Source organism: Phoxinus phoxinus (assembly GCF_949152265.1).
Source record: "Phoxinus phoxinus genome assembly, chromosome: 17".
NCBI lineage: Eukaryota > Metazoa > Chordata > Actinopteri > Cypriniformes > Leuciscidae > Phoxinus > Phoxinus phoxinus.
The window spans coordinates 14,238,828-14,262,484 of NC_136892.1; the positions used below are offsets into that span (position 1 = coordinate 14,238,828).

General features: G+C 38.7%; 1 protein-coding gene across 1 annotated transcript in view; it reads left to right on the plus strand.

Annotated features, from left to right (window-relative positions):
* adamts2a (ADAM metallopeptidase with thrombospondin type 1 motif, 2a) overlaps positions 1 to 23,657 on the plus strand; it is a 73,041-nt gene that overhangs the window by 1,593 nt on the left and 47,791 nt on the right. Inside the window, exon 2 of the mRNA XM_079586811.1 lies at positions 1,584 to 1,987. Coding sequence (XP_079442937.1) covers positions 1,584 to 1,987 — 404 coding nt within the window. The remainder of the gene's footprint in view (positions 1 to 1,583; positions 1,988 to 23,657) is intronic.

Genomic DNA, 23,657 nt, shown 5'->3' on the forward strand with positions numbered 1-23,657 from the left:
TGTTCTTCCAGGATCAACAAAGATGTTGATCCTGGATCATGTTGCACTTGGCAGGTTCTGCGATAGGTGATGGCATTTCTAATTTCTCCTGGCCTAGAGCACAAGTTGAGCAAAAGGTGACGCAGCTTACCAATTCTCCTCAATGCAATTTGTTATTTACCCTCTGGTTTGACTAGAAAATGTTACATATGTTTTTTTTTTTTTTAGAATAGTTTTTTCATCGGAATGGTACGAAAGTTGGTAAAGTTTTTGGCACTTGCTATGTGAACTTACAAAAAAATAATGGACATGATTCGAAGAGATTAAATGGTCCTGAAAAAAATAGTCACACTTGTGCTCCTCATGGTCAAAAATAGTTGCAATTGAGATGAATGGGAGACAAATTTCACCTAGTGAAAACATTTGGTACTGCGGCCAAATAAAATCTTACCGAAAGCAAATTTTTTGTAGCCTGGCTAACGCCAGACCCAGTTCTCGTTGAGACTTGGGTCTGGGAACCACATGTTCATTTTCTCGTATTTGAGGCGTGGTTTACGAATGCCCGGCGCCGTTTATTGGGTGCTAAGAATGTCTATCAAATGCGCCTGTACGTAGCTCATAGCCAATCGTTTCCATTATACCAGATGAAGTATGTAGAGCGAAAGAAATTAGACAAGGAAGAAGACGATGGGTAAGATATTTTTGTGTAAACAATGACGTTCAGCGATTATTGCCGTTTGTGCAAGATAAACATGAGGGTCGAAGGTATATATGGATATAAACAAACTGCTTAGTTGTGTCGCATAGATGTCGTCATCGTCTTGCTGCTCCCTCCCCGCTTTGTGATTGGTTCCCTAGATGAGGCGAAAATCTGGTCCATGGTATCCAGACTGCCTTTCAGCGTGAATAAAATCGCGCTGCGCAAAGGCAGTATGGGGAAACCCAGGCTAAATTTTTTGAGATATCAGGCTCAAATTTTGAACACAACTTGTTTAGATTTATGGCATTGATTTTCTCACAGTTTTAGAGTAAAACATGTTTTTGAAAATATATATTTCATATAAAAATGTAAAATAGTATTTTTGCACATTTTTTATAACAATAAATGTAAAATTCTGTAACTTTTTTAAAGTTTACTTTTCAATACATCTTTGAAAATAGATCAAACTTAAGTCTGTGCTCTAAGCATTCAAGATTTACGACAGTTTAAGTTGTTAAGTTGGAAATAAAATGTTCAGGTCTATGCTCAAAAAGTGAATAAATGGATTATAAATACAGCGTAAATATAACTCAGTACCATGCAATCCCCTAAAAATACAAAATAATAAATAAAAATCATTATCAAACTAAAATATAGTACATTTATTTCAATGAAATAAAAAAAAAGACAGACACACGAAGAGGGTTAAAAATATTTACACCTGAAACTTTAAGATGTTATTATAAATGGGCTTTTGCCATGTGTTTGGATAGCTGTGTAAGTATTGCTGTTGATTTCGAGATTGTTTGAGTTTGACAGTTGTTAAGCTTCTGCTGTGAAATCTATTGACTTTGTGTTTGCGTGCACATTTGAATGTTTGTACCTGTGTGCGTGCCCCTGACAGATTCCCTGCAGCATGTCCTGAGGGAGTACGGGCTAGTGAGGCCGGTGAGCGTGGATGCAGACGGACGCTTCCTCTCCCACGCCATCTCTGCCAGCCGGTTGAGTGGGCAGGGGTCCCACCGGCGCAAGAGGAGGCAGGCCGACCAGCATGGAGAGACCGATGAGGAGCAGGACCACCTGAGGCACAAGGAGACACTCTTTTATAACGTCACTGTTTTCGGACAGGAGTTTCACCTTCGCCTCAGGCTAAATTCCAGGCTCGTTGCCCCGGGAGCAAAGGTGGAGTGGCTTGAGGACGATAACCAAACGCACTCTGAGCCCTTGTTGCCCAGTGACTGTTTATATGTGGGTTATGTGACCAATGTGCAGGATACATCAGTGGCTATCAGCAACTGCGATGGCCTGGTAAGTTCTTTGCTCTATCGTATAAAGCATTTACTGCATGATGTTCATCTGGTAGGGTAATAATAACATGATGCCCACTTTTTAAAATATACAAAATACAATTAATTTTCTTTTTTTTTTAAAGAAGTTTCACAACGCTGCATTTATTGATTAAAATACAGTAAAAACAGTAACATTGTTATATATATATATATATATATATATGTATATATTTAAAATACCTTGTAATGTCATTTATTATGATGCTAAGCTGAATTTATCAGCACCATTACTCCAGTGTCATATTATCTTTCAGAAATTAATCTAATATGCTGATTTACTGCTCAAAAAAACATCTATTATTATTTTTCAATGTTAAAAACTGTTGTGCTGCTCTATATTTTTGTGGAAACCGTAAATACACCCCCCCCCCCCCTTTCCTATCTTTTTTGATCAATTTAATGCATCCTTGGTGAATTCCAATCACAGTCATTAATCATTTATCACAGTTTTCATGTGGTGCTCAAATATTATTGAGCACCAAATCAGCATATTAAAATGATTTTGGAAGGATCATGTGACAATGAAGACCGGAGTAATGGCTATTATTTTTAATCAAATAACTCCAGCCTTGGTGAGCATAAGGGACATATTGTGAATTATTTTATTAATATATTTCATTGAGATCATCTTAAAATAACAATTAAGGATTTTTAGAGTAATTATGTTTTATTGAAAATTACATAGTTTATCAAAATCAATTTCTAAGACTTGCCACGTGTTTTAAACAAGAAAAAACAAATATTTAACAATAAATTGGATGGCATTTGCTCATGTACAAATAGAGGACATTGCTTTTCAGTGAGGGCTGCAAAGGTAATGATTCAGATCAGTTGTATACTGTCTTAACCGCTGTTATCTGTTGAGGAGGCTATTTAGCGACTTGCTATTGGATGTCCGCCAGAGGTCCTTTCTGCCGAGGTGCGTGCCTGAGCGCTGACTGGCATGGTTAATTCTACTGAAAAAAGGCTGCCAGTCGCAGCTTATTGACATCACAAGAGTGTTCTATACATTGTTTTCATATACATCTCTTTACAGAGGGACGACCTCAAGTATTTGCTACCATTTTCCACCGTCATACAGTTCTCCTCACAAATCGCCCTTGAAAAGCTATTCGGCCTTGGCTGTTGTCCATGAATTAGAGATCGACATAGATATTATTCATGTGTTTATATCTTGGATGAAATTGGAAGGAATTACCATACGCTTTGGTGGTTTGAATGTGGTAAAGAAGAAGTGATTCTTTATTCAAGCGCAGTTCAGCTTCGATTCTTAAAGGCTAACATGCGTGCCTCGCATTTAAAAACACAAAATGACTGTCCTAAATGGATTTACATCCACATATGTGATTAGTTTGTCCCATTGGCCATTTTATGATTTGGAAGTGTGCTGACAACCACCACATTTGTCTAATTTAGACTTCACAATGGGCTACTACCCCAAGGCTAAGGGAAGTGTTGGGCCATTAAATCTTTTGAGTGCAATTTTTTATTTAGTAGTCAAAAAGAGATGAGAACACAAAGACAGTGTTGAAAAATGAACAGTGTTGTTTTGGACTCCGTTTAGTACAAAGAGTTTATATTGTGTTCCACAGAAGAAGGTTACTGGTTTGGAACAACATGAGAGTTATCAGTTGCTCTCCCTCATTTTTGGATGAATCAACACTTTAAGGATTTTGTGGAAAACCTGAAATTACCACAAAGATGTTAGATTGAATGGAAACTGGTTTTCAGAAAAGAGGGAGCAGCTTTCTGTTGCTTTCAGTGATTGATACACTAGCCCTCCACTGTCTGTACTTGTAACTTTGTGGCGTTCCTCACGCGGAGGGTGTTACATTTCTGCGCCTGGAGCACGTGGAGTTTAGTGCATGTTTGGGCAGCATCGGAAAACACTCTGGGGTGACCTCACAAGTACAAGCCCCTGCTCTTCCGTCAATTCAGGCGGAGAGGCGGGGGAACAGTAGCCCTGCAGTGAACTCGCAGACACGTACAGCACCACAGGAGAGCAGGGCCTGGCTTTTAGTCGATGTAGAGTGGATTTCTGGATTATTCCATTTGACCCACTGGGTTGTTACTCCGGAGACGGAATCTGAAGGGGAAACAGTCACCTTTTTAGATTCCTCATAAAAGAGTAAAAGGAATTTAATGTTGCATTTGGGGAGAACTTCCCTACCCTTTAGCTAAATGCAGTCTAATTCAGCAGATCCGCTTTTAAACCGGTAATTGTGTTATTCTTAGACACTTTTTTTTTGCACATTCAGGGGCGAATTGACTAAAAAGTTTCACAGTGCATGCAGTATTTCAGCACAAAAACTTTCTATACACTAAACTAAGCACTATTTGCTGGGTGCTGTTATTGTTAGAGAAATGTAGGCGCTAAACAGAATTTTATTTAAATAAGCTTTGTTTATATTCATTTTCAATCGATCATGGCATCAGTAATTCATCAAATGATGGTCAAATAATGGAGAAGACCTATATAAACAGGTGTAGCAATAGTGTCGGCCCAGATCCGGCCCACATCTGGTACATGTGGATCCGGCCGGATCTGGGCCGACACTATGTTGCTGTCTGGTGTCAAGCTCATTTTTCTCAGTTAAAAGAGTCAGTTCTTGTATCTGGATTGCAGTGGTAAAGGATGCACAGTCCCAGTAAAATATGTCAGATTGCGGACATGTGTTGTATCCTCCACAACCGAGTTGCAAGATGGGGCATCGTGCAAATTGTGTTTCGCAGTAAATTTGACTTTTTTGTATAAATGATTTGATCAAATCAAGTGTTAAATCCATGCAGACAGCAAATACGTGCAATTAAATGACGCTATGAGTTGGCTCCAATCTATTTTAGTGAATTCTAGTCCACAGATTGAACAGCAAAATCTTTGTTGTACAATATCACACTCAATGACACATTCAAAGCATGTGACCTCACAACCTAACTGCTTTTGATACAGACTGCATAGTTCCATGCATATTTAATGTCTGAACCCCCCACATGCGCACGTACAAACACACACGCCTAATTCTTACATAATAGGAGTTTGTGGAAGAACAGAATTATGTAATTCCAGGGGCCAGCATGGATTTTATGGAGATTAAGGAACACGGACATTTCTTAACCAACAGATAATCAATGATATGTACTGGTATATTCGTATTATATATTTCCAAATTCTACTTTCTTTTATTTCTTTTACTTTCTTCAATTGTGGTAGAAGAGTAAAGGGTGACCTTACTTTTGTGCGCTGGTACAAACATTTAGCAGAGGGGGTTGTTTCTGAAAATGTTATTAATTTTTGTAATATTTTCTTACCAGCCATGAAACCGTTTTGCATAATATTCTATTAAAAATATATATTTTTGTCCTCATGACAATGGAATAATATTACAATATTTGTGGAAAAAGTCATTCTCAGCATCTCTATTAAGAATGATAACATTAATATCACATCTCAACAGTCCTTTCAAGTTTGACTTCCTCCATTTGAGAACAATAGTGTGTTCAAAAAGTAAAGAAATGCTTAAAGCTGGGTGTACACAGTGCGTTTTTTTTTTTCACTCAGAAAAAACGTACTATATCTATTTAGCTAAGACAACCAACCCTGTGACGTCACGCGCTGTGGTATTGCAAGATGGCGGCGCTCTTACTCCAAAAGCTATAACAAAACATCCCTTTTTCTTTAAAATGGTTTCATTAATCATGTTTGTTTTATATTTTTTTCATCAAAGTGGAAATCAGCTTACTAAATAATGTATATGTATTTCCTTACCTAGGGCCCTATAAAATCCGTTTAATTTTTTCCCAAATTCCGTTTTTTCCATTAAAATTTTTTCAAATTCCGTTTTTTCCGTTTACATTTTTGGGATTTCAGTTTTTTTTACCCTTTACTGTTATTTTAGTTGTTAATTATGTTATTTTAATGTTAATTATTAAAACATACACAAATAAAATAGGAATGACCTTATATTTATTGAGGTAAAAAACATCACATTTACTCAGTACTTTTCTGGACAAATACTGCATGATGCAACATAACACTGCAATCTAAGTACTTCAAGTAACAACAAAATAGTAATGGTTACGAGCTTAAAAATATGAATGGTTATATTAACTGGTTAAAACGCAGCTGAGCATCTAGCGCGGTCATTGGCTGTGCTGCGGCACCTGCGCGAACCCATGGCGAGGCGGCTCAGACGCGCGAACCAATCAGGCCGCTTCGCGTCTATGGCTCATTCAGTCATAGAAATTAGGTTAAATCGACTGAAGCGATCCCCCGATCAGAAATGACGGGAGGGGGATTTGTGTCGCCCAGATTTGCTTCCCCCGGTCTGCATTTTCCCCAGACATAGGCTACGTTCTACTCCCACACAAAAACAGAATTTCATTCCAAATATAAAAAATTATGTGAAATTCCGCGTTAACACTAGATTCCGTGTTTAGCCAATTCCGCGATTCCGTCCGCAATTCCGTGATCGCGGAAATTATAGGGCCCTACTTACCTCTGCGCACCTTGCTCGCGCAGACATCACACGTCACCAGCTCGTTTCATGCTATGCAGAGTTAGACAGATGTCAGTCAACGAGCACGGCAGCCAAAACAGCAGCAACTTTTACAGTTCCTCCTGATCTAAAAAAATAAGCTTATGATGTGCTTGCGCCATAACTACTGTAATTTGGATGAGATGGAAACCTGTACCATTATACTCTGAGCAGTTCGTGACTCAAATTGATGTATTTCAATGGCAACTCTATCAACGCCGAAATGAATCTGCAGCAGTCAGGTGGTACAGGTCAGTTCTCTTAAAGTTGTTTATGTTCATTATTATTGTAATGTTATGTGTTTTGAGATATGAGGTAGTTTAACGCCATCTCTCGTGACGCTTTTGTTTGGCGTTTATGTGTTTTGGATGAGCCATGGTTTTAGAGATGCTCTGAAGGGACGGTGGGATCTCATGCTTTCAAAGCTAACTTGCTATTGCTAGCCGCTCCCAAAACTGTCTATGCTACCTTTGACCTCTGTCTGCTGAGGGTGGAGGGTCAAATGCAGTTGACATGACAAGACAACATACCTATAGGCTCTTCATTAACATTCTTCCTAGAACAAAATATCCTTATAATAAGGCTGTTGTGATTGTATTTTTATTTGCTCAATGTGTAATTCCACAAACCTGTTGTAACATTCTATAATTGGTACCAAACATTGGTATTGGCATTGGTGTCAGTGACTCATTTAATCCGTTTTTATTTGTGCTTCATGACAGCAAGGAATATGCTGTATCCAAATGCATTGTGGGATATACGCCTAAAATACATGATACATCTATGCTTTATTCAAAAATGTCTTCCAGTCAGATGTTACACAAACATCTGATCAGGATGTGTCTTGATGCCCTTTTTTTTAGGTTTCTAACACATTTCAACTCCTTTTCAACCAGATCCATGACCATTTGGCTTTGTTTTTTATGTGTTACAATTAGAACCAGGGTATCTGAATAGCTGAGTACTGACGTGTTTAACCACTACTCACACCAAGAACTATAACGATATCTGTTACGATAAAGTTTTTATAATCATTCCAATTCTATGAGAATAGAGAGGTCCAGACCACATCTATAACAATAATGTCACAATATCGTTGGAATCACAGTAACACTTTACAATAAGGTCCTAGTAGATAATGTTAGTAAAGGCTAACCACGGTTTAATCCAAGTCTTGTGAAGAGACGCAATCACTTTATATGATGAACAAATTCAATTCATAAACAATGATCAACACATACAGCCTATATAGAATGCATCATGTATAGAAAAACACGGAATTTCAAACGTGTGTGTGTTGATGTGCGAGAACTAATGAGGTTTTCAGCAACGCCATTTAAGTGCATGTGTCTTTAAATGATAATGAGCTTCGCTCACCCCGCCCCTCTGTTCTGTTTTGACACAACACACGTGGAGTGTTGCCTTGACAACAGTTGAGGGTATATTTTGGAGAAAGAATGCCAGCGGGAGTCTCTGAGGACACGTCTGTACAACCGTATCAATTTGAACCGGAGTCGGACCCAGAACAAGATGGTTGGTTAACGTAATGTCACTTTGATCTATCTTTGTATGCACTGGCAGGGTAGAGTAGTGAGATACAAGCGCTATATGTTTACTGATGTATACGTTAGTTCATTGACAGATTGATGTTACAGCTAATGGTCATGAAAAACTTTTTTTCAGTAAATGTAGGCTTGTCAGTGATGAATAAAACTTTACACTCACTTCTTCTGGAGGTGCAGCAGGAACACGAATAGTTGGTACCGATAATTTTTTCAGGAGCAGCTTCTTAGCAAAATCAGCTTTATACTGACCCTCGTTTATAAAGCAGTCTGGTGAGAAATGATTCGCGCAAACATGAACTATGGACTATGATGACAGCTCTCTCAGGGCGGGTCTGTGTTGAAACGCTGCTGTCAATTAACAATCGTGGGAGGGGGGTCTGACCGTGTGACGGCTCGATTTGAGACCGGTGAAAACATAAGGAGATTAAAAAAAACACTGGATGGATTTTTATCATTATATGCTGGTTGTGTACAGGCACTGCCAACACACATTTCAGTACAATAAACTTGTAAAAGTGCATGTACCATTATATGACCCCTTTAAGTTACATCTGTTTATCATATGAAGTTATTGTATTTATTCCCAAGACCGCTTGATTCATAAGGCTTTATTTCACTACACTTTTATGACCTTTTTGGATCTTCTAAGTTTTGTTTATACCTTAAATTTCAATGGAACGACAAAAATATATCTGGTTTCATTACACAATATATTTGTGTTTCGAAGATTAACCAACGTCTTATGGGTTTGGAACACATGAGATAAAATGAGAGTAAATGATGACAGAATTTTTATTTTTTTATTTTTGGGTGAACTATCCCTTTAAACTCACTTCCTGTTTGTAACTAATCTAAACAAGGAGAGCATCGAATAAGTGTCATTGTGTCCTCACTGACACGCTCATGTTCTTTCTAGAGCAGAGGATGGAGCTCAGAGCTCATTGGTGCAGAGCCTGTCGTGGAGATCACTGGGGCAGTTGCGCGCTGTGAGGTTTGAACCCCTGCTAAGTGTGAAGTGAGTGGGAGGTGCACCGTGAGCTTGTGCCTTAGTTCTCCAGCAGGGGCACAAGCTGTTGCTGCAGCTAAAGCTAGTTTGTAACAGGAAGCCTGGAATTAGCAGGATACTCCTACTCAATGAGGCTTAGCACAATATACAAGGGGATTATTTGAGCTTGTGGATAAGTAAGGTGTGTCTTTAAAGGTGAAGCATATCATTTTAATATTCATTCTCTTATCCTGTATTAGAGTGTTATACGTAAGGCATTCGAGGATTGATTTTCCCTGAAAAGTGTAAACAAAACATAGTTTGTTTGAGTCTTGTTAGTTTGATCTCCCAGGCGGACATAGCAACATCTACTCAACCAATAGTGTGAGTTTGGGGGCGGGACTATCTGTGTGGTTGACCAATGAAGTTCAGAGAGTGTTCTGGGAAACCTGTTGGTAACAACAATTATTTTTGTAATTTCGTTCGGTGATGCATTTGGCTCTGAAATTACACTCTGCACTTTTTAGAGTGCGCTGTCACAGTGAGGGGAAGCCTCATGATGTGTCATCTTACAAATTTATTCCACTGCTGAGATATGAGACGTTTTGTTTCATTCTTTTGTATTTTTGACATCATTATTCCAGCACATCAGGGAACATCTGGAAAACTGAATGGAAATGAAAAGCCCCATTTATGTAAACAAGCATCCATTTTCTCATTAGTCCTATTGCTGCTTGTTTGGCTTCTTGACTCAGGGGTGAATGTTTGTGTTACTCTTTGTTAGCAATAGCCCTCGATAGTTGACTAGTCATCCAACAACTGACTAATGAAGTCAACTAGGTAATCTAGATTTCTTATAATATTTGTATTAGTTTTATTATCTTTAGCCATGAAGTTTTAATTGGATTTTGTCCTGCACTGTAAAAAACTGACAGATCAAGCATAGCGTCAGTTCTGGCAGGTCAAGTTAGTCAAGCTTGCATCAGCTGACTGTCAGCTGATCCACGTCTACCTATAGGAATACGACGCCTATCACTGTATACATATATAAGCTCCTTCAGTATTATCAGAGGCTATCGCGTTTCTCAGGAGCGAATTACCCTCCTCCATCCCCAGCTCCTCCTCTCGCCCAGTCAGGATTTGGCATTTTGATTCCCCTTGAATCAGAATAAAATCTCGAATTATGTTGTACTTTAAAATCTTGAATTAATGATATCTGCAAACATTCATGTTGGTTCTGTTCTGTTTATCCAAAGGGGGGTTATTGCTGCTCTCCCTGCTCTAGTCCATGCTAGGCTGCATGGATGCGCAGGGAGTTCTCGCCCAGAACGGAACCATACCGCCAATTTAAACTGTATGCTAATTGTCAATCGTATTTGACGATAGTGGTCCCGACAGAACGGTGGTTACATGAATTCACTGTAGAAAATACTGTGGCAATGTTTCAGGTATTATTGAATGACATATTGGTGCCTGTTTATAATGTACAGCCATATTTCATTCAATTATATAATGCCAAGAAGCTACTTGAACTACCAAAATCTGTTTTTTACCTTACAGTACTGAAAACCTCCATAATAATACAGGTGGTAAAATAAAAGGCTTTACATGATGAATCCGAGTTCATCATAAGTAACCTGTCCATAAAACATAAAGAGTATAGATGGGGCTCATAGGCACAAAGACAAAATACCATTATTAGGGTAACAAACATGACACTAAAAGAATGCAATAAACATTTAAATAACATAATCAAATAACGTAGAATGTAACAAACATTTTTACAGTGTGTTTGAGTGGTTTGTGGGAAGTTTGCTTGGGAAACTATCTTTGTGAAGTGGTATCTTTAAATTAATTTCTGTTAAAACATTGCTGCTACAGCGATACAGTTCACAATCACACTGAAGTCTTTGGCCATTGCGTTGTCTTTCCATTCCATCTGTGCTCTGTCTAGCTGACGTTGAACACAAAAACTTGTATAATAGAAACGCTTCCTAGAAACCAGCCTAATACAGCGCAACAGTCGGGTTGAGGAAGTAAAAATCCCGTCGACTTTCTCCATAGAGAAATTGCTCCTTAAAAAAATAACATGGAAATCTTTTAAAACGAACCTACCATAAGCTCTGAGATTAAGTAATGATATATTGCAAACTGTGTATAATTGCTTAATTTCTGATAAAGAATAGTGCCTTGAATCCTCTAATCAGAGAAGATGCTTTTCCCATTAAAATGAACACCCATAAAAAAGCTCATTAGTGAACTGAACTCACATTCCCAATAAGCACCCTCAATTGGTAATTATTCGATTTTGTTTTCATGAAACCTCAAATTTCATAATGAATATCTGTTTTCACACTGAAAGTCAATGTTTTTATATTACTATTGTTTTTTACATCATAATTTTTTTTTACGTCATTCATGGACTGCATAGTTTATTATTGATTTCTATTGCATGTGGCCTTATTAACACTGACTTGAAAATATGTAGGCCTATATGTGCATGCCCCTACTCATTGTATGTAGTGTTACTTGTGTGCATTTCTTGAAGTGGACTCCAGCAGTCCTCCTCTGTGCCGACACAATCCTTTCTCTCCACCTTTGATGAAACTGAGTGTACATTACTCTGATTCAAGATCCAACCGAAAGCCTTTAATCTTCTGAACACTCTCTTTTGATGTCAGGTTTGTTCAGTCTGGGTTTAGGCAGCGCCATGAGAGCGGTGCACAAGCTTAGAGCTGAGAGTCTCAAGTGACCTCTGAGCTGTCTCAAATGAATTGAAAAAAGCTCCGAATGAGAAACTGGGCCGGTTTTTTTTTTAAGGGGGGGGGGGGGGGGGGGGGGTTACATCTGTTAGACTTAAGCAGGACTTGGTGGCACTTTGCAGCGTTTGTGTGTGTGTCATTGCACTGTGGCGGAGGATGAAAGAGGAGCACTAGTCAGGTGGGGTTGCTCCAGAAATCTCCTGGCACCTGTCGCCTGGAAATCTTTCGGAGTGCTTTGAGGATGTCATTAACATTCCAGCAGCGACACTCTCCAAAACATAAAGTGGCGGGGAATGAAATAAATAAACAGTTTGCGAATTCCAGAGCGCACTGCTCAGTGTGCTGAGGTAACAGAACGGTTTAGAGGTACAAATGAAATCACTCAAGAGCTTTGGGCATGGGATTGACTGGGAGTTACCTTCCAGATGTATGACAGCTCTCATTTCTGGAATAACCTCTGCGCTTTTATTGTGAACCTCGACTGAAGAGTCTTGTGATGTGGCAGCTGTGAAAGAGAGAGCGGGAGAGTGGTCTGGCCTGAATCAGAGAAGTCTCCTGATACCTTAAACACACGTTTCTCCTTCCTGTGGAGGGAATAACAGAGACTGGACGGACTCGCATGTGTTCAGGGAGGACTGGGAAGAGAGTCATAAGCCAGATAAGGAGTCCCTCCCTAAGGCTGCACTTACTTGAACTCACAGTGAGAAGCTCATATCTGAATTCCTCAAATTATTGGAGGACATGAAGGTTTGGGTTTGTTGGTTCATGGAGAGAAAGAGGTGTTTCCCTTATTGCTTTGTTTCTCTTTCTCCCTCTGGCCCAGTTGTGCTGAATGTGTGCTACAGCACTGTTTTAAAGTGATATTTCTTGGCAGAGATTGCAGACGAGTAAACTTTCTTTGCACTACACTGCAAAAATGCATTTTCTCAATCAGTATTTTTGCTTTGTTTTCCAGTTAAATTTACTTAAGAAGCAAATTGTTTGAGATTATGAGACTTTTTTTCTGAGAGTGTTCAAAAGTTTTGGGGTCGGTGATTAAACATAAGTGTCTAATATTTCTCTATTTTTGTAGAAACTGTGATGCATTTTCTTCAGGTTTCTTTGATGAATAGAAAGTTCAAAAGAACAGCTTTGTAACTGAAAATCTTTTGTAACACTGTAAATGTCTTTACCATCACTTTGGATCAATGTAATGCATTCATGCTGAATAAAACTGTTATATTATTAATTTATTTGAAAAGAAAATCTTACTGACTCCAAACGTTTGAATATCAGTGAATATCTAAATTAAGTTTATTTTTCTTACCCCATTGCCAAATAATAAAAGTACATAATATAGTATATTATATATAGTATTGTCATGTACTGCTCTGAAACACAGGATAAGGATCCACGTGCAGCTTTTATTCAGGCAATCCAGATTAGAATTATAATCCATAAAACAAAACACAGGGCAGACAATCCAAACAGTAAAAACAGGGCAGAATACACATTTGGAAAATAGGGTGAATGAATGATAAATGAAGTGAAATTTTTTGCGTGAGCATAAAATGTTGTATTTTTCTGTTCATTTTCATGTTTTTATTGCATTGCGGTGCATTGCAATAGAAACATTTTCAAATGTTTCTACTGGACAAAAATAAGTTTTTTCCCCAAGTCATGGAGCGTTTTTTAACTAAAAGCCAAAAAAGAAACAACTTAGACTACAAAGCCAACGGGACTTAGATGAAAGCAGTGGAGACCAATTTCCTTCTTAATACCTTGAAATATGACATAAGCTTTAGCAGTATTTGATTTTTGGTTTTTGCTTGGCTTTGATTTGACCTCTTCTCAAAGGAAATGCCAAGGATTAACCTTGTTTTAACCGTGGAAGTGCAAGTGTGAGATGCGAGTGTCAGTTTTTCCTTGTGTTTAGGAAAGAGAAAGGAAAAAGTCAATGAATTCCTTTCAGCTGATGATGTGGCGAAGAGCCTGTAACATGAGATCACGGTTTCAGTTACCGATAGGCCCATTGATAGAAAAGATTTCCAGTGAAAGCTGACACTGAAAAGTTTTGAAAAAAAGGTACATTTCTAGGTTTTAATATGTTATTAGCTATTTGGCTGGACTTCCTAATGCTCTTAGGAAACAACGCTGAAACTGGAAGTGCTGAATTTTGTTTTTTCAAGACCCCTGACAGGAAAAACTGTGTGTGTGAGGTCTGAACTGATTCATATACAGCGTGTGTGTGCACATGTGTGTAAATACTTTCCAGTACTTAGAACCCACCGTCATTGCTTCATCACATCAACATTCCTGTTAAACTCTTTGCCATAATTGGGGAATTCTTCATCTGTCATCCTTTAGCCTAATCAATGGCACCAAAACCAAAAAGTCCAGAGCTCTTCCTTCTCTCTGAGAGCTGCTCATATTCCCTGTCAGTTGTTTAGAGAGGCGAAGAGATGTCTGTATGAAATACAGGCCAGCCATTGGACAGGCTGTGGAAAAGCAGTAGGTTTGGCTCGGGGAACGTTGTTGTCTTTGCCCGGCTCAGGAAATAAATGATCAGAAGGAACATGTAAGGCTGTGCCTCTCTCTGTGGAATTGCTATTCCACTTCACTGTGTGTCTGATCACGCACACTCAGGGTTCTGCTTTAAATCACGATTCAATAATCCTTGAGTAATCTGACATGAATCATTGGCCAATACCACATGGGTAACAAAGACTAAAATTCACTTTCACAAAAGATGAAGGTTGATAGAGTTTATGTAATTTTGAATAAAGGCATAGCTCACCTCAAAATCAAAATTGTGTAATCATTGAGTTGTTTTTGTTCTTCTGCCATGTCTGGTTCCAAACCAGTATGACGTTCCCTTTAGAGAGGCCATGTTGTAACCTTTTGTAGCCTTTTGGAATTATATTCCAGTACCATATCAGTTATCAGATGATGTTAATGATTTTTTTATTGGTCGTTATTGGATATTGACTAATATTGGATATTTATTTGTACATACTTATTTCCTCTATTTTTACATTTTGATTGTCTTTGCTATCATCTAACACTCACTCAAAGTACTCACTTCTAATTAAATAACACTTGAATGCAATATTTGATAAAGCTCAAAATGAATATATGCATATTTGCACTACCATCACAATGACAGTGATGATAATTATGCATAAATTCACATGATTACTTTGATTAGTTTTTAGTATATATATATATTTTTTATAGTGCCCCTTTATGGTTTTTCAAATATTCCCTTTCATGCAGTGTGTAACATATCTGTCTGTAAATGTAAATGTAAAGTGATAAATAAAGTTATTGTCTCCCAAAAGAAAGAATTGACTAAACCGCCTAAACAAGTCATCAGGAATCCGAATCCCAATCAGTTACGGCTACACGTCACTAGCTAACACATTTGCATAATGTCCACCTATGTTCTACGTTGGCAGCTCGCGTCGCGAAAAACTTGACCCGTCCTTCAAAGCAGGATTCACAAAACACTTCCTCTTGAGAGATGGGTCAATACCCAATATATTTGGACCTGCTTGCTCCTCAGAATCGCAACCTGTGTGAGTATGATTAATTTATGTATTTTCTACCGGGTGTTCAAAATACATTTTTTATATTTTTTAAATTGTGTAGGTCTAGGGCTAACTCACGTTATTACTGTCTTACTGAAATACTTGTGCCACTATTACCTAAAACTGTGTCTAGTAATGCAGATTGTTTGTCTTTTTTAGTACTTTAAGATGATGAAGGATTGAGCAAGATTTGTTTTGCAAACTTTAATGTTACATCAGTCATTCATGTTAGTGTTCGGCTAACATGCGCTGTTATTGATACAGTTCCCGCAATTGCGCCGCAATAAATTAGAAATATTTCCATCAGTTTGTTGATGGACATACACTTGTTAATGCTGATGGTGAGCAATTACAGCTGTAATATCTCATTATGTACCTCAAAATGAGGAGCGTATCACTGAGAAACGTTCTGACGATTTTAAGTCGTCCTTGCGATGGAGGTTCGGTTTAAATTACTAGATCTTCCAATGTTTCATCATCGGACTCGAGCTCGGATTGATATGGTAAAATCGACACCATCGTTTAATTTCTTGTAGTGTGTACAATCATTGAGCTTCAAGCCTCCGGAGCTGAAGTTCAGTTATGGTAATGGACATTTAGCTTCCGACACGTCCTGTAAGCGGTAGACCAATCACAACTGGGCCATCTAGCCAATCAGAGCAGTGTAGGCTCTCGGGAAGGAGGGAGTGATTCATCCGTTAAGTCTTTTGAGAATCATTAAAAAATGTGGTGATGTGCAATGCATATTATGAGAAATTGAAAGTGTTTTTGACCCTTGATGCATGTAAACTTATTGTAGGAGACCTCCAAAACAAAACTAGAAGACATTGTAAAATAGCATAATAGGGGCACTTTAAAAGTACTATAGAATTTGAATATCAAACATTTATTGGTTATCATACATAGCATGAAAATTGTCAGCTTATTGGTATTGGCCAGTGTTTTAATGTTGTGCATCCCTAGTAGCTTTGTATTTTTCAAGTATTTGTACATGCTCATTTCCTCTATTTTTACATTTAGATAATCATGTCATCTAGACATAACTAAAAGTTACTCAAAACATTTGAATATATATACAGTATATGATATGGATAGAGGAGACAGATTTAAGATAAATCACAGGCAAGCACAATCAGATCTGTTGTCCCAACAAAAACACACATGAGGAAGCTCATCATCATAAGTCTGACTGATCAAAGACTTCATATGTGCCTTGGCTTTGCTTAAAACGAAATGAATGAAAAACACTGCAAATGTTCTGTGTGAATGAAAACACGAGTCACTGCTTTTGTACAGCAGATATCCTTACAGTTCTGAATGAAGCAAATCATGTTTAAAAACAAGGTTAATATCCCATTTTCTTAAATGTTAACACTGTCATGTTTGGAAACAGTCCAAATCCGATCTTGATTGAAACCTAAACCTTAGCTGCTCTTCTTTCTCCCAAGGCTAGTATTGAATAACAGTCATCACGAACTATAGAACAACTGCTCTCATCTAGGATCCAAAGCATACGCAGCTAGTCTTCTATTTACAATATTCCCTGACTGACAGTCTAGTTCATCATGGGCCGCTCTTTTAAAAGAGTTTTAATATACCTGGAGAGAGCTATTGCTTAGCATTTCCATTCATCTCAGAAGCATTTGCTTCTCTAGAAGTATTTGGATTTATTTAATTTTGATTCATAAATAATTTTCTCCAAAATAAATTTCTGTCATCATTTACTAATCCTCGTGTCATTCCAAACCTTCATGACTTTCTTTAAGATTTCTGATAAAGCTGGAGAAAGCTATCTCTTAGCATTTCCATTCATCTCATTAGCATGTAATTGGATGCTGCTATGTAAAAAATTAAAAACAAAATTGTTTTCTTGATTAAAAAAAGGTGTACATTTTTGAATGGCTGTCAATTGAAGAAACCTTATTTTGTCTGCATATTGTTGCAGTTACAGCTGCTGTTACTGTTGCAGTTCTATCACCAGGGGAAAACTGTGGAAGCTAACCAGGCAAAGATTAAATTATTTTTTAAGTTGCAGGTCAACATTTTGAAGGAATAGTTCAACTACATGAGGGTATCACGAATTGCTGGTCAGTAAACACAACGATAGAGAAATCAATATATAGACTCAAATTAACTGACACTCAGGAGAATACAGGAACAGGAATGATAGACACTAACCTAACATCCAATCACATTACAATAGTCCCCCCTTCTGAAAGGCGCATCATAATAAGTCCAACCGAGGAGGGAGGGGGCTCTGATGGTGTGCGACAAACCGGATGAGATGGAGGGAGAAACCAAGGCGGCGATGATGGTAGGAGGAGCCAGACAGGGACCCAGACCGCAGCAAGTACAAAGGCCCACGGCGGAGTTGACAGAGAAAGGAGCCATGGTGTAAACTTGGCAGGTTTAACCACGGGGACGACAGACGGAGATGGAGCCAATGCTCTTAGCAGAAGAGCCGATGGGACCAGGCGACACCGATGGCTCTGGGCTAGGTGAAGCCGCAGCAACAAGCGTCCGAGATGGAGCTCAAGAAAATTACCTCTTCTATTTCCTCACTATAATTCTAAGCTCAGCCTCAGCATCGGGAGTTTGTCGGGGGCTCCATTTCATGCACTCGTACTCCACGAGCACAGTGGTGCCGGCTCATGCACCTGGTCAGACTCACTGTGGGGCTCGGGCTCCGGGGGGATGGCTGGCTCAGTCCTTCTATCTGACTTACATCGTGGCAGGCTCAGGTTCAGGTTATCTGTCTGCGCTGGGCTCAGACGTTCATTCCTTGCAGAGTGGGGAAGGTCGCTGGCTGGGCTCTGGGTCTGGAGTAGGGTCCTCCCCGGGGCAGATGGTGAAAGCAGATGGGGGCAAAATCCCCCTGAGGACCATCACTAACCCTTTGTGCGTTAGCCCTTGAGGGCTTTATACTGCACTTAACCCCGGGTAACCCACACTTGTAATTTAGAAGCGGGGTTAGCACCGCTTTTTACCCTGGGTTTGTGAAACCTTGCACCGGAGCAGGGTTAGCACCGCTTTTACAGTGTAACATTGTGCACCCCACATTGTGGTGCCAAACTTGTACAGTGTGAAATTGTGGTGTTAGAATGTCACAGATAGACTTTTAGCAACAGACCAAACGCGTACATATTTGCGTGTGTCACCGATACACTGTGCATTGTATATTAACAGTATATTCAGCATCTGAGAGTTAAAATGTCAAATGCTGACAGAAAACGCTGCAATTTGAGTGAAGAAGAGACCATTTTATTCATACTCTTATACATTCATAATGTCCATTCAGTATACTGCTGAACGAAATCTTAAGACCGGTGGAAACATTACCAGTATTCGCATTTTGCGCTGGTGGATCGTTAACGGGTTGTAAGTACTGCTTCAAAATGCCAAAAGAAGAAACAGGAGCAAGAGACAAAAAATAGAGAGTAGGCAATTTATTGAAAACTGTATTTAAACTCAAACAGGCTGTTCGTCAGCTGATCAAAAGTTTAAGACAATAAACCCACAACACACCTAAAAGTGTCAAAAAAGGACTAGTGAGTAGCCCCACCGTTCTTGTTGATCACCTCAAACACTCGTTTCAGCATACTTGATGCGACTGTTTCCAGGAGGTTGGTGGGAACATTGATCCATATGGTGAAGATGGCTTCAAAAAGGGCATCCATGGTCTGGAACTGACGTCCCTTTTTGTAAACTTCCCTTGCCATCCATCCCCAAACGTTCTCAATGGGATTTAGATCAGGGGAACACGCAGGATGGTTCAAAAGAGCAACGTTATTCTCCTGGATTTTTTTGGGTCTAGCACTTGACTTCTTTGTCCCGTAACTCTCAGTCTTACTGCGCATGCTGCGTTCATCCAATGATTGACACTGCCACTGCAAATATGCAGAATTAATTGTTAACCCCGGGTAAATTATGAGCAGCGTAAAATGTGAAGCAAGATACCCAAGGATTCCGTTTACCCCGGGTTTAGAATGATCCAAGGTTAACTATTTCAAGTATGAAAAGCCCTTTGGTGTGGTCCTCAAGGCTTTGTTGCTCCTGCTCTGGAGAGCAGTTGGACAGCTGGTAAGTCCATAATAATCTTTTCTGATCACGAATTGCTGGTCTTTAAACACAACGATAGAGTACTCACTATATAGACTTTAATTAACTGACACTTAGGAGAATACAGGAACAGGAATGATAGACACTAACCTAACATGACACATTACAGAGGGTGATTAAATTATGACTATGCCTTAGAATGAGCTAATCCATTAATATCTTGTTCATTTGTCATGGTCCACACTCTGACATTATCCCATTGATGTATTGGACAGTAATACGTTAAGTGTTGTCTCTCCATTGTCATTAGTGTCATTACACCCAACCACCCACACGCCTCTCTTTCATCATATGTAAAACTCTTCTTTTTTTTTTACACTTTATAAACAGCTTTCTAATAGCCTCCTGTGTTATGTCAGAGTCTGGCTTCTTATGGGCCTCATGCCGGAGAAGGACTGCACTGCACTTCCTCACTGTCTCATGGACTCAGCTCTAAATGTAATACTTAGCGTTATATGAATCCTTAGAAATCAATCCAAGAATTAATTGCGAAGAAGTAAAAAATAAAGATGGCGACGAGTTGAGAGAAACTTTAATTCGATATTGAGCTAAAAAGCATCAAAATCAAAATGTTATGTATTTAAAAAAACAATTTATTTACCCAATATTTGAAAGTGCTATGTTATGCTTAAAAGATTATCGCACTATTAGCTTAGCAAAATACTAATGTCTGCCTATGTAGAGAGTGTGAAAGAAGTGTGCATAGTTTTATTGTAAGTGCTCATCAAGATTCAATAATATATTGTCATATATACGGGGAAACAGTCATTACACCATAAAATGAAATTCTTTTTCTGCAAATCCTCCTGCAAACCACAAACATAAATTATGGTATATACGCAGGTATACGAAACGTAAACAAAGCAGCACTTGCTTACCATTTTGAATATCAGTTATGTTCATCTTAATTTTAAGCAGCGGATGTTGTTATGAATATATTCGCGTTTTGGAATGCTCGGGTAGGATAACAACATTAGATCAGCCTTCTGTCTGTGTCGTCTTGACTTGCTGGCTCTCTATCATCACTTTCGCTTTAATTCTCGTGCACTGACTCGTTCGTTCAGAGTCCTTGACACTGATTTAGCTTGCTGAATCGGGGCAAACTGCTGCCGACGTGAGCCCGGCGAGAGCCGAAGTGTAGATCACACCACAAAAACTAGCCCGACAGACACTTGCCGGCTCGGTGTGTCCCAGCCTATAGAAGCATCTGAGAATCCGGCTCGACATGCCGAATTTCCTCAACCCTCTTAAAAAGTGCAAACGCTGACATGATTTCATAACCAGTTTTGTGGTGTTGTGAGACCAGCTGCGATCCTCAGTGACATGAACTCTTACCGTCTTACCAATGTGCAACGTTGAGTGCTGTTCCCTCTTTTTCCATAGATTGACAATCATCTCCTTTGTTTTGTTAATGTTTAGGTAGAGATTGTTATCCTGGCACCACTTTGCTAGGTCTGCCACTTCCCTCCTGTACGCTGTCTTGTATTGACAATGCAAGAGTCAAACACTCTGTAAAGTCTACTCCAGCACATCCCAAACATTTTATCAAGTTTTTAGGATGTGCTGGAGTAGACTTTACAGAGGGTTTGACTCTTGCATTGTCAATACAAGATCACCTCCTTTTATCAGTCCAATGACTGTCGTGTCGTGTCATCAGCGAATATAATGATGCTGGTGTTGTTCTGGGAGGCCACACAGTCATGGGTGAAGAGTGTTTATAGAAAAGGGCTCAGCACACAGCCCTGTGGAATTCCTGTGTTTATGGTTATTGTCCTGAATGTGTAATTCCCAATTCTGACAGTCTGGGGTCTGCTCGTTAGAAAGTTCAGAGCCCAGTTACAGAGGGTGTATGGCACAAGGGTATCAAGCTTATTGATGAACTTTGATGGTATCACTGTATTGAATGATGAACTATAATCAATGAACAGCATTCGAACATAACTGTCTTTGTTTTCCAGATGTGAAGGGCAGTGTGTTTTGTTGTGTCAAAAATGTTAATTTAATAAAAAATGTTAACTATACATAACATATTATAATACATTTAATTAAGTATATTTCTGTAATAAGTACTTTTTTTTAGAAGTATGCTAAAGTGTACTTTTTTTTTTTTTACAACTTGTGTGGACTGCGGAGCAAGGCAGCTTGCTAAGTTTAGAGTAGAGCTTTTGTCTTAAATGTTATGATTGAATGATGAACTGTTTCCCCTCTGTGATACCTCAGTTTAAATTGGAACTTCTAAATTGACACTCATTGTATTTTCTCCTGGCTGTGGATTGGGTGTAAATGAAAAATATTTCTCACTCTTTGAAGTGAAGACAGTAATTTGCTAGGCGGTGGGGCATTGAGAGATACCTTGCGAAAATATCTTGGCTATCAATTCCTCTTAAATTTGACAACAAGAAAAGTTATTTTAGAGCCAAAGTGGCCGGGTGGAGCCAAGAAAACTAGAAGCTGTAATGGCAATAGAATAGCTACAGTGCTCTTTGTTTTAGCTGTCAGAGTCAAACAAATATCAGCTTTATGAGTAATCACACACATACAGAGGGTTATGGATTTCTTATTGGACTGGGAGAGTGGCCAGTTTGCACACATTCATGCACATACAAACACAGATAATGCTTCTGAATCTTCTCATGAACTCTCTTGGATATTTTGGCAGACAGTGACACTTCAGACCGGTTGATGTCCACTCAACCACAGCTTCGCTGGAATGGAGGTCTTAGATGAAGTTGGATAGTGTAGCTGGCCTGGCTAGTTCTTTTGAGGTTTTGTGTTATATTTGCTTATAACAAACCAGAACATTTTACTATAGATTGTTCATTTGAAACCATTAGAGGCTCACTGTGTGTGCTCGAAAGGCCAAAAGATAGGCATTAGCCATAGTTTCTCCATGAGGAAAGAGGGGCTTTGGTTTTGATGACGGGTTCATTTCAGATTACAGGATCTGGAGATGTCCCAAAGGAGTCCAAATGGAAAGAATTAGTCGGTTGAAACGCAAACATGTTTGATTGTCTTCTAAAATTGTATAGTGACTAGTTTTTCCAAGTAGTCGGTCAGCATCAGTTCCTTGGACAAAGTAAGAAAATGTGGTTTTTGGTAATATGTTATTGGAAACAATGCATTGTGCCCAGACTCTGAACAATAATTTTTCAAAGGTGCTCAGATTTTTCATCTGCCCCCTTAAACAGAAAGCGTCCATCTAACTGACTTGAACGACTGACGTAAGGCTAGGATACATCTACACTAACTTGGATACATTTGTTCATCGACTAAAACAAAATGCTCTAAATGGGATCCCAACAATATTGTTTCGCTTTGTTGCATCTTTTTCTCTATGTTTTCGCCATCCGTCCACACACATTTTTATCCTGCAAAAATTGAGCTTTTTGAAGACACTACCAAGAGGATACATTTGAAAACTTCATATTACATTCCTGCAAAGATAACAAAAAGGATTTTGGAAACACTTGAAACACTGCAGAGAAGAGCATTTTGGAGAGAAAAAACACCACTTTACTAAACTACTGTTTGATACAATAAAACTTATATTTTACTACTTTTTACCAAAAGGGGAAACCCTTGTCATTTGTCATTTATATATATATATATAAATGACATTTTAAGAAATAAACTGCCATTTTTCTTCTTTCAAAACATTAACAACTTACCGACCCCGGACTTTTGAACGATAGCGTGTGTGTGTGTGTATTTTTGTTTTACTTCAATCTTAAACTATCTTGTGCATTATTGCTTCTCAAGTGAATTGCTATTGTTTTACATTTACACATGTTTTGATATTTTCATTGGTAAATAAGGAAAAAATACTTACTTTGCAGAGTGTATAACATGTTATGCAGATCATGCATTATACTATTAATTGCTTCTTTAACCTCCGGTGACACTTGTCATATCCATTTGCAATAGAGACGACACACACTGTTTTGAGTGTATTTTAGGAGAGGACAAAAGAATATGCGAGTCTATTTTGTTTTTACATCAGCACTTTCAGTCAATGTAGACCAACGGCAGCCCTTCATGCAGTGGTGTCGATTTATGCAGCGCACGGGCATTTCCTTCGTAATGAACCCTCGGGG